At 42.1% G+C, this 15,068-nt stretch overlaps 1 protein-coding gene across 1 annotated transcript in view; it reads right to left on the minus strand.

Annotated features, from left to right (window-relative positions):
- Positions 1–1,627: 1,627 nt before the first annotated feature.
- LOC311127361 (uncharacterized protein) overlaps positions 1,628–15,068 on the minus strand; it is a 41,376-nt gene continuing 27,935 nt past the window's right edge. The window contains exons 3-8 of the mRNA XM_084159200.1: positions 14,231–14,392; positions 9,507–9,672; positions 7,607–7,740; positions 7,318–7,439; positions 5,388–5,493; positions 1,628–5,181 (exon numbers count right to left, since the gene is read on the minus strand). Of these exons, the coding sequence (XP_084015326.1) occupies positions 5,397–5,493; positions 7,318–7,439; positions 7,607–7,740; positions 9,507–9,672; positions 14,231–14,392 (681 nt within the window). The 3' untranslated portion in view covers positions 1,628–5,181; positions 5,388–5,396. The remainder of the gene's footprint in view (positions 5,182–5,387; positions 5,494–7,317; positions 7,440–7,606; positions 7,741–9,506; positions 9,673–14,230; positions 14,393–15,068) is intronic.

The raw sequence follows: 15,068 nt of genomic DNA on the forward strand, positions 1-15,068 counted from the left end.
GACAACATTTTCTTCATATCATGTTTCTTTATACCTGTCTAAAATAAATAATGGATTTCTAGTGAAGGTGTAGGCTATATTACATGGATTTATTAGACTTTTTACAATGTAGATGTTCCGAAGGTCTGCATCAGTGGCCTGTAGGCTATGTGTGGAAGCCAGGAGATGCTAAATGTGTTTATGTTAATTAACGGTCAATTACAGTGAGAACGACAGTTATTTGCTTGACAATCACCGGCTGACGAAATTTCGTGACCGCCACAGCCCTACTTCCGCCAACAAGGATTACAGGAACAAGCGCAGCGTGACAAACTGAGTTGGGCCTACGGGTTGAAAATTACGTGTTCACAGTCAGAGTTGAGGTGTAGATGTGCCTGAGGGACCCCCACTTCCTGACTGGTTCCTACGGCCATGGGGCTTGTCCCCTGGGCGAATTTATCCCACTCTCTTCTGCTCCATCTAAATTAAGTGCTCCCCACACCACTTCCAGTTTCCCCCATTTAATAGACTCCCCCCTTCCTTAACATTCATAGACGATATCTGATGTCCCTTTGCTTTATCATCTTATTTTCCCCCTTTTGTTTAGTTTATTTTCTGAGGTATAGTGCTTAGGGATTAAGTGCAAGGACCGGGTGATAGGCAGGGTAAGGTAGGGAAAGCGTTAGGGTACTGGGCTGTCTATTCATGGGTTCTGCTAGCTCTGCTGGGTTATTGGGGGATATTCTATGTGTTTAATAAATTGATTATTGGGAACTGCAAACTCTGTGTTGTGTCCACTGCACGCTATACCCTGTGATGGAAAATGTTATGTTTGTGTATTTTTTATAACCAATTTTTGTGTTCTATGTTTGTGCTGTTCTAATAACCAAATTCTTTGTTCTATGTTTGTGCTGTTCTAATAACCAATTTCTGTGTTCATGCAAGTGACTGATTGAATGTGCCTGGGAAGAATCTTCAGTAGCAGTAAAGCAATTTGGTTGTACGCCCAGAACCTTGTTGTTTTGAGAATGTAAGGGATATCACAGTTTCAAGGTCTCAGCTTGGAGAGAAGAAGCCTCGTGAGGTATTGGTCGGTCACATGCACGAACCAAACGTTAATGATGAATTAATTATGAATGATGAATAAGCTAAATTATGCAAATATAACTTGTCTGTGTAAGCAGTAAATAAGAGAACTAACGGGACTGCCCCGGGGGAGCTCACTTCAGACCGGTACTTTATGCATCTAAGTTTGTCTGTGACCTCTCCAGCATGCTGTTAATAAACAATTATTCATTTAAGTTTGACTTCGAGTGTCCCTGTGTAGAATTTCCAAGACAACCCATAGTAGGTTTTACTATAGTATGAATCATAAAGAGAGGGGAATCTCTAAGGACACAAAGTTGAGTGTATCTTTCCACTTATTTGGAAACTCAGCTAGTTTCTAGTGAATGAGTGATCTTTACATCCTTCTTTCCATGAGAAACATTTACATTTTACATTTACATTTTAGTCATTTAGCAGACGCTCTTATCCAGAGCGACTTACAGTTAGTGAGTGCATACATTTTCATGATTTGCTTTATATCCTGCAGGACTCAGTAAGTGGTATAAAATTACTAAAAGCACAGCATACATTTCATGTCATTGGAAATGTCAACTTTATTTTGAAAAATAAGTTTGAATAATGATACATTATGCATATTGAGATATTCCATCAACGTACAACTTACTGTAAGTCTACAATATACAGATATTTAGTCTTTAGATCCCAGCCCTGACAAAACATGTAGGCCTATCATACATATTGACAACATTTACTGCATCTCAAGTTGCAACAGATTTATTTTCTACTTGGTTAGAGTATTTAGAAGTACATGAATTCCATATGATACAGCTACAGCTGTGCTACATGTACTACAGAGTACATTATTATTTTAATAGGAGTACATGTTGACATGATGAAGAACTCATTGGTGTTGTACTATACTGTTGTTCACATTGCTGAAGTATATACTGGATAACTAACTGTTTTGTTCTTTCTGTGGGATTAGTGTTTTCTAAAATTTGATGACCTCCATTCCTGTTGTAGACAACGCTGGACAATTTTGAGCAGTTGGAATTTACTGCTGCTGTATTTCAATTAGATGTCAAAGATTTGAAGCCATTTTAATAATCCTTTTCAAAGTTTCTGTGTGAAACTTTCCTTCTCTAGTTACCCAGTGAGATTTCCAAGCTACCGTGGCACTTGTTTTGCCTGTCTGTTATCAAAGGAACCTCATAGTGATGTAATTAAGGTTGCAAAATTCCAGTAACTTTTCCAACATTCCCCAGTTTTCTAGAAAGCCTGGTTGGAAGATTCCGTGAATTACGAGGGAAAAGAAGGAAATACGGGAATCCTCCAACCAGGATTTCTGGAAAACTGAATTTTGTGAAAATTACCAGAATTTTACAACCCTAGATGTAACAGTGGTGTAGAAAAGCGAAATCACCGTTAGCTTGTCAAACCAGACTTGCATGTCACGATAAAAAAATGTGCAACAGCAGCCTATGATAAAATACATGTTGTAGTGATGTGAAATGATTCATGGTTTTTCTTGACAGTTTTTTAAACATAAATGTTTGAGAGGAACATTAAAAAGCATCACAAACGTTTTCTAGCGTCCTCAAAGTGATTTTTATCTTAAGGGATCTTCAACCCCTATCTCCAAAAATTATACATTTCCATCATATAGACATAGGAATTTACAGAGGCATAACTCCTCTCCTGTACATACACACTGACTGTAAACAATTAACTTTTGTTATATACAGCACATTCACACAACATCACCACAATCTATTATCCCTGTATAGTGCATGCACTTGTAGGCCTACAGTCGTGGTCAAAAGTTTTGAAAATGACAAGTATTGGTCTTCACAAAGTTAGCTGCTTCAGTGTTATGATATATTTTTGTCAGATGTTACTATGGTATAATGAAGTATAATTACAAGCATTCCATAAGTGTCAAAGGCTTTTATTGACAATTACATTAAGTTTATGCAAAGAGTCAATATTTGCAGTGTAGGACCCATCTTTTTCAAGACCTCTGCAATCCGCCCTGGCATGCTGTCAATTAACTTCTGGGCCACATCCTGACTGATGGCAGCCCATTCTTGCATAATCAATGCTTGAAGTTTGTCAGAATTTGTGGGTTTTTGTTTGTCCACCCGCCTCTTGAGGATCGACCACAAGTTCTCAATGGGATTAAGGTCTGGGGAGTTTCCTGGCCATGGACCCAAAATTTTGAAGTTTTGTTCCCTGAGCCACTTAGTTATCACTTTTGCCTTATGGCAAGGTGCTCCATCATGCTGGAAAAGGCATTGGTCGTCACCAAACTGTTCTTGGATGGTTGGGAGAAGTTGCTCTCGGAGGATGTGTTGGTACCATTCTTTATTCATGGCTGTGTTCTTAGGCAAAATTGTGAGTGAGCCCACACCCTTGGCTGAGAAGCAACCCCACACATGAATGGTCTCAGGATGCTTTACTGTTGGCATGACACAGGACTGATGGTAGCGCTCACCTTGTCTTCTCTGGACAAGGTGTTTTCCGGATGCCCCAAACAATCGGACTGGGGATTCATCAGAGAAAATGACTTTACCCCAGTCCTCAGCAGTCCAATCCCTGTACCTTTTGCAGAATATCAGTCTGTCCCTGATGTTTTTCCTGGAGAGAAGGGGCTTCTTTGCTGCCCTTCTTGACACCAGGCCATCCTCCAAAAGTCTTTGCCTACTGTGCGTGCAGATGCACTCACACCTGCCTGCTGCCATTCCTGAGCATTCGTCGTCATCGGCTTACTAGCCACTGCCGCTCCATTATTCATCATTCCATTTGTCTTGTCTTGTTAATCACACACACCTGGTTCTTATCCCCTCATTAGTCCGTGTATAAGTGTTCCCTCTGCCCCCTTGTCCGTGTGGGTGATTGTTTATTTGTGAGAGTTGTGTAGCTCGGTGGAGCTACTCGTACATTGTTATTGCCGGGGTAGATATTTCCCCTGTACCTGTTATTGTTGGAGCTACCGTTACCTTGTATTGCCAGGGTAGATTTTGCCCTGTGCCTGTTTCGTTTGTCGTTATCCAGCGCTATTTGTGTGCGACGGAATAAACTCTGCATTCGGTGATTCCCCTCCTGCGCCTGACTCCTTCTATCACACTCATCACAGCAGTGGAAACGTTTTTGGGGGATTAAGTTCATTTTCATGGCAAAATTCACTTTGCAATTAATTGCAATTCATCTGATCACTCTTCATGACATTCTGGAGTATATGCAAATTGCCATCATCAAAACTGAGGCAGCAGACTTTGTGAAAATTAGTATTTGTGTCATTCTCAAAACTTTTGACCACGACTCCACACTCAAAACAAGAAGATAATTCACACAAAATATGTTGAATAGATAAGTACTATCCTGAAATATGTATGATATGTGTATGTTTCACATTTGTTCAAGAGGACATGAGTATTTAAAGGGATAGTTCACCCAAACACAAAATGACATATGGGTTTCCTTACCCTGTCATGGGGCCGATATTAGCATTTTGACTTGAATGGGATTTGTGCCACAAATGCTAAAGTGTTAGCATGTTGAAACAGTGCAAGGGAAACTAAACCAAGGATGGATTGCTGTCATACCTTGTCCATAGACTGCTTACAGTGTCAGGAAACCAATGTGTCATTTTGTGGGTGAACTATCCCTTTAATATCAACCCATAATATTTTATAGGCTATTTCTTAGTTGGAACAATTATATCAAAGAGTTATTATTTTCTCCATCAACACATAGTATTGAAATGTCAATAACATTAAATATATTTAGAGAAATCATTACCATATGAATTGTATAGAAAATGATTATAGTACAAGATTAAATAATTTGTATCATATTCTTGTACATTGTGGAGTAAATGCATCTCTATTCTCATATAAATACCAATGTTCCCTTATCTGAAACAATAAAATCCCTTAGTTTAGAATTGTATCTCAAGAGAGATGTCTATGACCATCCCACTTTTCGTTTTCTATTCACTCCTCACTGAAATGTTGTCATCCATCACAAGTGTTCTTTCTCTCACCCCTCCTTACACTCCTCTCCCAGTCCAGTCAACTTCACCTTATCCTCTTCCGGGCAGTCTCTTCCCACTTTGGGCCGTCTGTTTCGTATCTGAGTAGAAAATAAAGACGTTCAGTGTTGGCAGTGTTAAAAAAGTGTTGCCTCTTCACCTCTATGGATATCTTTATTATGCATGTATGCTGCCCATAGATCATATGATAGCTGCTAAATCAGTTGTGCTTGTACGTGCACAGCATGCTTCCAACATGTTTCACTACGCGTTAGCAATATTTTGATTGTGTCAGAACTTTGTGTACCAACATTGGTTATTGGGGCCACTGGAAGTCCAGTTTGTTCTGATGCCCCAAGGCGATCATGGAGTTCCTGTTTCTTCCTGGTAGTTCCACTGGTCCCAGGTCAGGGCTGTAAGGAAATAGGGCATTGTTATTGGTGTGCTCCAATGCTATTACAATGAGCAATGCATTAGCTATGCACAATGCCTGAGACCAGGATGATTTTTCCACATGCATTTCTTTCCAAGAGAGGGTCTCCCTTTTGATAAATTCTGCGTATCTCTATATATCATTGGACCACTCTGAAATACATGTGGAATTCTCCAACTCCTCCCTGCATACCTCAAACCTGACACTGCAACCCCTCCGCTATTTGTCTGGGTCCGTGCCAAACTCCCTCCCTCTGAGGAGTGCCCCATCCAAGTTGTGGAATAGGTTGAAGAGCCCAACAAATAGCTGTTCTTTCCTCAAGCTCTACAACTCCCACCAGATTCTTATGTTCTACAACCCTCAAACAAAAGAATACCACAATTCATCCACTGACACACCCATCTTGCATTAACAAAATAAGAAAAAATCTTGAAGTGCCAAGAACCTGTCATAATTTGGTACTCACCTAAAGTCACTAAGGCTGTCAACACTTTCTAACCCAAAATATCCACACGTCTTTTTTGTCTACTCCAATTACGTTGGTGTAGATTCCTATTAGCAAAAAAGCTCACATACTGTTAGAGGGGGCCAATTGTGTTTTGTTTAACAAATGATGGAGGTTGGTTTTTTTTCAGTGGTTTTGAGCTTAGGCCATTTAAACCCAGCAGTGATAGTCACCAATTACCACCAGTGGAGAGAGCCAGTGAACTTGAGAAGCAGAGGTCTGAAGAGGAAGTATTAGTTTACAGGCTTGTGTTTTGATAAAAACACTTACACTTATCATATTTGCCTCAGTCATATTGAAATAAATGGTGCATAGTTGCTCCCTGACACCGAGGAGTGCATCTGCTTTGTGTACAAGTCTGTTTTTTTTTGCTTCATTGTGACATTTTAGGGAAGCTATTTAAGATAGATGTCAGTGGTTGTGGGCTAAGTTCTCCATGATGCATGCTGAATGGTGTAAAATAAAATATTATAGCTGTGATTATTACTCAAGATAATTTGTCAAGGCACATAATTCTGACAGTTGTGTTGACTGAATAACAATATATTCTGGTTAGTGGTACGTTTATTCTCAAAATCAATTTAATTTTGACCAGGCCTTTCTGTGTTTAGCTTGGCTGATAATTTGTCACGGGGGAAAGTTAAATCGCTACTTACAAGGGATGTGTTAGAACTGCATTTTAAATAGCAAAATAAAAGTCATTTTATTTAAGTAATTATCTCAAAATGGTAAGATGATATGAGTTGGTCGGGCATTTTCAGTATTTTCAGTGTCAACTTTCTTTCTAGGAAGCAGGAGTTGAGTCATTCTGCAAACACAACCCATGACCTACTGCCAATGACTGCCTTAACTCCTCTTTCTGCTAAGACTAAATTATCTAGAAATAATAGTCACCCACAAAAGAGGATGAAAATAAGAGAGCTGTGATTATTTACAACTCTCCTTTCTTGTATCATGATCAGCTCAAGATGTTCAAACATCCTTGAAGGACCAACAAGCTCCAACTGTTATTTTTATTAAGTTTTCCAGTGTGGTAATCCTAGTGTTAGTTGTGTGTTTGTTTACAGATACTGTAGAGGTACAGTATTTCGAGTAGACTGAGCATTTCCTTCGAGAGAGCGAAAGTGAGAGAGAGAGAGAGAGAGAGAGAGAGAGAGAGAGAGAGAGAGAAAGAGAGAGAGAGAGAGAGAGAGAGAGAGAGAGAGAGAGAGAGAGAGAGAGAGAGAGAGAGAGAGAGAGAGAGAGAGAGAGAGAGAGAGAGAGAGAGAGAGAGAGAGAGAGCGGGGTGTGGGTCCTCACCGGTAAAGCTGTGGACAGGATCTCTTCAGGGAGGTGGATGTCTGTCCCAGTCTGCTCTGGTTCCTCAGCTTGGTCTTCTTCACCAGATCCTTCACTCTGCCCCATGTGTAGTTCTCACTCAGCTACACAACCAAACACATATCTCTCAGCATTAACAAATAGGTGCTTTACCCACTGTTTGGTCAGGTAACATTGTGTTGTGCTGATGTAGATATTTGGACCGTAAACAAGGGTTGAGGGTATTGTGCAGAGCCCAGTGAGTCAGAGGAGGGATGTAAGAGTGACTCACCCGTCTGTGTGGGGCAGAGAGACCCTCCGTACTGTCACAGAGATAGGAGCGCGTATCTCCCTCTTTGTAGCTCCTCCGATTCAGGCCCCTCTTCCAAAGGGGCACCAGGGGCTGGCATCCACCCTGGTCACTCTCTATAGAGAGAAAGAGAGCGAGAGAGAGACAAAATGAATCAGAAGCCCCATTTCTACCTGTTTCTAGGATGCATCCTTTGTTCTGATCTTGTCCACATTCTGATTGTGCCCACATTTTCAGACCGGCGTAGATGATTAAAATACGCATTGTGATCAGATCTTCCTGACCGCCTCCGGAGGTAATCAGGCACGGATCTGGACAGTGAAACCATTTAATCCATCACTATCCCACCTTCTTAAATCATTGACAGGTGACACCATTGATTTATGGCATCAATATGTGTCTTAAAATAAATAAATACATATTTTTTTGAAAGAATAGCTGGTCACAATGCGAACACAGTGAGACACATTTTAATACCATGTGTAGACATGTTTCTGAAAATGTGAGCACAATCAGAATGTGGGAAAGATCAGGACCAAGGACGCATGTTAGCGCCAGGTATAAATGAGGCTAGAGTCACAAGGGCTGGAACCACTCGCTGCTCATAGTGGGGGGAAACTGTTATGACACATGGTGATGTGAATCAGCAGTCCCAGAGGACCCCCTTCTTTCAACCTGCTGCCGCTGCCCACTCAACCTCCCCACCCCCTCAATCTGTTATTGCAGTGGAGAGAGGACCGTTCGCCATCCCCCTACTCCCCAGCTCCAATTTCCTGAATCCTGCCCATCGGAGGAGCAAGAAATTCCTGAATCCATGGGACTCTATATGTTCCCTCCATTTAACTACCTCATCAGTATGTTTTTCAAACATTAGATCTTTATTAATCCAAACGCCCAGATATTTATAGGCGGGAACCCGCTCGATGAGAGAGCCATCCAATGAGTGAATATGTACTTGAACACTTGAAACCCTACCTCTTTAAGGAATACCTGGAATAGTATAAAGTAATCCTGGAAACTAGAAACTAGACTTGACACCATCAGAAAGCACACATTGTGTCCTGTCGCAGGGTTCGTTAACTCTTGAGGTCCCGCTTGTCTCCATAAAGTTTGGTAAATCCGCCTTTAGTTTTAACGCACCACAGTTACAAAACAAATTACACCTGGATTCCCTGGTGCCTATAGGGAAGTTTAAAACTCTGTTGTTAAATGAGTTTACTGAAGTTTGCAATTGTTTCAATGGACTATTATAACTTGTTGTAATAACCTGATGTAATGTTTTATAGCTTGTTTCTTGTATTTTATCTTTTGTTGTTGTGTTGATGGAATTTCTGTCCTCAGGGCACCATTACAAATGAGAATCTGCTCTCAATTGGTCTTCCCTGAATAAATCAAAATACATAATAACAGGCAGAACCACCACACTGTCACCTGCCCACCTGAGGGAACGTGAGCCGCTCCGAAAACAGGAGAGGAAAAACATTTGGGGAAATAATGATATTGCTGGGTGACTATTGTTGCTCGGAATGTTATATGAGATGATGGAAAGGTGAACATTGGGCGAAAACATACCTGGGGTCGTCGCCCGGTTTTGAAACCTAAGAATCACTAACGATTTTTAAATAAACCCAGAATATCCATTTCAGGGAAACGTTGGGCAAACATTTACTTTAAATCGGTCTTGTGGTTGTTTGTGACTGAATGATTCCTGCAGGAGCAGGGAAACGAAAGGGTTGGGCTGGAAACATCTGATGAAATTACAGTCAAACTGGGACAAAAACACTTTTGGAGAATGTATGGAATATCCATTGGATTTTGAGTGAGGAGAGTTGACTGGACGTTGATTATGGGTTGTTAACATGTTATTAAGCAGTTAACTGACCTCCCCTGGCTGTGAGTCCTGTGTGGCGTGTGACCTCAGGGATGGTGGACAGGTCAGAGAGGGTGCCGCTCATGGAGGTGGTCAGGAACTCACTCCTAGAGTGTCTTTTCTGTTCCTGGAAGGCCATGCCGGCCGTTCCACAGCTACAGTGCTGCAGGAAGAAGTCCTGGGGGACAGACAGGAAGAGAAGGTACAGGACTGTGAGTAGGAGGGACACAGAACAAAACAATGATCTTGGAAAAAACAGTGCATATGAAAGGTATTTTACAATCCGAATCTAGTCTTGTTGTTTTTCTCGCTCGTGGGTCAAGAATGGCTCTCCAATACTACATACTCAGCCAGCAACCATCTGTTACAAATTCAGGAGAGTGAAAATGTGTTATGGCCATCACACTCTTGCATTTTTTGGCCTTAAATGCTGCCACATTTTTTATGAGAGTCTTTGTGATATCTGAGTTTGTTTTTACTGTTCTAATCCTACTTTAACTTAATAACTTACTTTAATTGTTGTTTTCATACATAGAGTGTGTATTTTCCTATTTCTTTTGCTGATTGAGTTGGGTTTATGCTAACCTAACCTCAAAAGATCAACTTCTGAACTCAACATTAACTTGTCCAAATTAGGCCTTACAATCTATGTGCTATGCAGATACATGTATGGTATTTCAAAGAACAATTTGAGAGACTTTCCGAGTCATTGTTTAGAGTTGGAATTTGTCAGGAAAATTTTCACATCCGTTTATCCCTGCTGAGGAAACTCTGGACGTCACTAACGTAAAAAATCCCATTATAGCTCAAACCAAGCAGATACCCAGCAGTAGCATACACGGAACAAGATGATTAAAAATATATATATATACTTTATTTAACCAGGTAAGCCAGTTGAGAACAAGATCTCATTTACAACTGCGACCTGGCCAAGATAAAGCAAAGCAGTGCGATAAAAACAACAAACACAGAGTTACATATGGAATAAACAAAACGTACAGTCAATAACACAATAGAAAATCTATATACAGTGTGTGCAAATGTAGTAAGTTATGGAGGTAAGGCAATAAATAGGCCATAGTGCAAAATAATTACAATTTAGTATTAACACTGGAGTGATAGATGTGCAGAAGATGATGTGCAAATAGAGATACTGGGGTGCAAATGAGCAAAATAAATAACAATGTAAATAACAATATGGGGATGAGGTAGTTGGGTGGGCTAATTACAGATGGACTATGTACAGGTGTAGTGATCGGTAAGCTGCTCTGACAACTGATGCTTAAAGATAGTGAGGGAGATAAGTATCTCCAGCTTCAGAGATTTTTGCAGTTCGTTCCAGTCATGAAAGCCTGGAGACAAGTGTTGTTTTTTTCTGCTTCATTGTTAACATTTAAACTTGCAGTGTCACTACTAAAGTAGGGGGATTTTTCATCACGTGAAGGTTACACACTCGCCACCTGCATAACTTCAGAACCCAAGGCCGTTACCCAAGAGGCTCATTAGGTGAAGTCACTTCCTAATCTTGTGCAAAATGATTTCCTTCTCCGCACTGAAGTTACCTCTGCCCTGGACACAAGGTGCAAACTCTACACTAGAATAACATCATCTCTGGGCAGTGCTCTCTCCCAGAATTCATTGTTTGGACTCTGAATAGCCTGTTACGCAACCACTGGACGTTTAAACAGAAAAAGGGGTAAAGAGCATGATGAATGACCACTGAAGTCTCCACGGTTTGTTTTGTTTTTACGGAACTTTGACCACAGTCTGAAATCTCAGCTGGAACCTCAGGCACACTCTCCCCTCTGTGAAGGCACCGCTTCTCCTGAAAAGGGGGTTGACCCAGGTTCCTGGCCCAGGTTTCCATGGGCGATAACAGTGTGGTCTTTGCACTCTCCAAGGACCACCCCATCTGTGTGTGCTTAGCCCTTAGAAGGAGGCGGCCCACATTTGGGGACTCAGAGGGCCGGCCACACCAGGCCTTTGACCTCTGAGAAGAGGATTAAACTGTTAAAGGCATTATGCCTCTGTGCACTCAGGGGAAAAGGGAAGGTCCAGAACACTCCGGCCCTGGAATGTTCCCTTCATCAAATCCCGTTCCTCAATAACCCAGGGACAGCCTGCAGATGGCTCCTTTGTCTGAGGTAGTACTACTTTGAGGATAGGGAAAGGGAGAGCTTGAGTCCTTAAGAGTGAGCTCATGTTCATTGCTCGCATTAGAAACTTGATTACAAGTCTTCTTCCACTCTAGTATTGACTCTTGCATCTCAGTTCATCTGAGTGATCGCGTGAAACCCCAAACCACACTGGTCCTGGTAGAGAAAAGATTAAGCTAGAAAAGAGGGCTCTATGTAGGTGGTAACTGGCCATTGTCTCATTGATCTCTGTGTTTATAATGAGCCCACCGGTGACCCTGGTGCTGATGTGAAAGGTGGGGTAGATGTGTGTAGGCACAGGGAACCATGGGTGTCATTCATGGAGCTTAGATGTGCCCCAGCTGACTTGCTCCTCCTTTTGATGTGTCATCTATGAGTTTCAGCTTGTGGCGTAACCATAGAAACACTCACAGCAGGAAAATTACCAAACGCTTGGGAGGCTAGCCGGTGTGGTCCTAAAAATCTTATTTCAAGTCAGGATTTGGCTCGGAGAGAATAACACCAAGTTATCTCCATTTATCTTAAATTTGAATGGACAAATATCATTATCAAGGTGAAATCATATCAGAATTTGATTACCTCAAAGAATTGTAAATTCGGCTAAGATTATTGAAGAGCGCTTTTGTAAGAGAGGATGCGGTTGTCTTTGAATGAGCACTTTTTGGGATCTCTCTCTCTCTCTCTCTCTCTCTCTCTCTCTCTCTCTCTCTCTCTCTCTCTCTCTCTCTCTCTCTCTCTCTCTCTCTCTCATCTCTCTCTCTCTCTCTCTCTCTCTCATCTCTCTCCTCTCTCTCTCTCTCTCTCTCTCTCTCTCTCTCTCTCTCTCTCTCTCTCTCTCTCTCTCTCTCTCTCTCTCTCTCTCTCTCTCTCTCCCCCTCCCTCCCTACCCTTTGAAGTGTATGCTCCTGCTGGGCTCACCCTTTGCTTCAGTGGAAAGCTTTTCCGGCCCCCAGGCCCAAACTGACAGAGCTAGTTTGGAACAAGCTCTCTGAAACCCCCTGAACATAGCCACTCCGGTATTGTGCCAAAGTCTCAAAAGGAAAGGGAGACATACACACAATGCCAAAGTACTTTTCTTTAGAAGCACAGGCAAATGTCACAAGAGAGGGGGCAAAGTTGAATACAATGCAATAGGGTTGGGAGAAATCTTGTGCCAATGTTGTTGTTTTCATATTCAAGGTCAGGTTTTCTTCTTGTGTTGAGCTGGGGAAAAAAACTAAAATTGAGGTAGCTTTGGGACACTGTGAACTCTACGAGATTAGTCAAGTGTGTTCAAATGGCTCGGAGTCCCATGTGGCCCATGTTATTACCGTACTGATTTTTTTAAACAATCCACACAAGAAGAAAACTGGCCTAGAATAATAAAAAATGTCTCTCTGGCGTTGGTAAGATAACATTCAGAGCCAACGTATTCATCCTGTTTGGGAACGGAAAGCGAGAGTGAGGAGAGCTGGCCTGGGGATTTTATAGGTTACACATTGTTAACTGAGCAGAATTGTAGCTATTTTATAAGAGTTTACTGGAATGCTACTCTAAATGGTGCTTACTATTAAAAAACAAGAAACGTAATTTGCCCTATTTTACTACTGACATTGTGCTTGCCTTTGTACATTTCATAGCCACATTTGGTTGTTAAACCGTTGTCTATATCTAATTTTGGATAGCTGTGAGAGAGTGGTGTTACAGATACAGTATATGATTAGCTAAAATTGACATTATTTCAGATATAAATTGATTATTCTTATTTTTTTACACCAATTCTGGTAAATCGTCTCGTTTGCATGATGTTGTTTGGGTTCAGATGTAGATTTTTCAGGTAGTCTAGTTATCATCATGAATCATTGGCCCAGCCACAGACCCTAACTTCTCTGCTCTCTCTAAACAGGTGGCCGGAAAGCCCCTGATGTTTGTTATTAATAAACATAAAACACACACGTGCCCCTTTGCCATGCTATAAGAACATTCCTAAATGTGTACCCCATATGTTTGAAGACTGCAATGGGCTGGACCCAGCTGTTCTATTTATTAAATACACTTTCATCCGGCATGACTTACAACTCCTACTGCAGTTCTGAAACAGCTGGATTAACACTGGGACAGCATGGTGAGTAATCACTCACTTCAAGGCATGGCTATCTCTGCACCACCTGGACAGCAGTCAACTGCAAATCATAGATCAATGGTTTTAGGTCTGCCCTGCACGACCTACAGCAACGTTTACAATGTTTTGACAACATTTTTAGGAGCTTTGTATCTCTGACAAATTAGGTAGTAGCTGAGATAAATCATAATACCGTAACATTAGAACATTCACACTGTTAAGACCGCCTTGTTTGCTATAACTCATTGAGAGATGGTTTGACCATAAGCAAGCTTTGTCTCAGTACTTACTCTTTTCGCCCTCCCTTATCTGACAAGACTGGATGTGTCATGTAAAAGCTATGTGGCGGAAGCCTATCCAGATGTTTTAACCTAATGGGGATTCTTCCCAGGGTGCCCACCAATGACCAGCAGACGCACTCACCGTGTGAGTATGCTGATGAGGATGATAGTGTATAGTACTGTCTGTAAGTGACTCACCTCTTTGGTCTTGGTCATCCTTCCATCCTTCTGCAGCCCACAGATCTGCTTCTGCAGCCTGAGGTTGTGTTCCTGGAGCTGACCAATCTTCTCAATGAGCTGGCAGATGTGCTCCAGGTAGCCCAGTCCGGAACCCAGGGGGTTGGAGCTGGCCTGGTGGACCTGAGGAACCAGAGAGACAATTTGGTTGGTGAGCTTAGTGAGGTCATTAGGGCTCTGTAGGGCTACTGTAGTGCGCAGAATCTGGAACAAAAATGAAACTTTACTGCTGAGAACTAGATGTGAAATTTACATATTTTGTTTCAAGACACTACCACATGTGATCTGGGAAAGGATGTAAGAATTTGTTGGGAACCTCTATAGTTCCTTATTTTGTACAATGGGTAACCACTAAGTAATGGGATTAACTGGGCTACTGCTTGTACTGTAAGTAATTCAACCCAGTGTTTCACGAGAGGGAGAGGGAGAGGGAGAGGGAGAGGTAGAGGGAGAGGGAGAGGGAGAGGGAGAGGGAGAGGGAGAGGGAGAGGGAGAGGGAGAGGTAAAGGGAGAGGGAGCGGTAGAGGGAGAGGGAGAGGGAGAGGGAGAGGGAGAGGGAGAGGGAGAGGGAGAGGGAGAGGGAGAGGGAGAGGGAGAGAGAGAGGGAGTGGTAGAGGGAGAGGGAGAGAGAGAGAGAGAGAGAGAGAGGGAGAGGGAGAGGGAGAGGGAGAGGGAGAGGGAGAGGGAGAGGGAGAGGGAGAGAGGGAGAGGGAGAGGGAGAGGGAGAGGGAGAGGGAGAGGGAGAGGGAGAGGGAGAGGGAGAGGGAGCGGTAGAGGGAGAGGGAGAGGGGAGAGGGAG

The sequence above is a fragment of the Coregonus lavaretus genome (assembly GCF_964263955.1).
Source record: "Coregonus lavaretus genome assembly, chromosome: 1".
In the NCBI taxonomy this organism is placed as follows: domain Eukaryota; kingdom Metazoa; phylum Chordata; class Actinopteri; order Salmoniformes; family Salmonidae; genus Coregonus; species Coregonus lavaretus.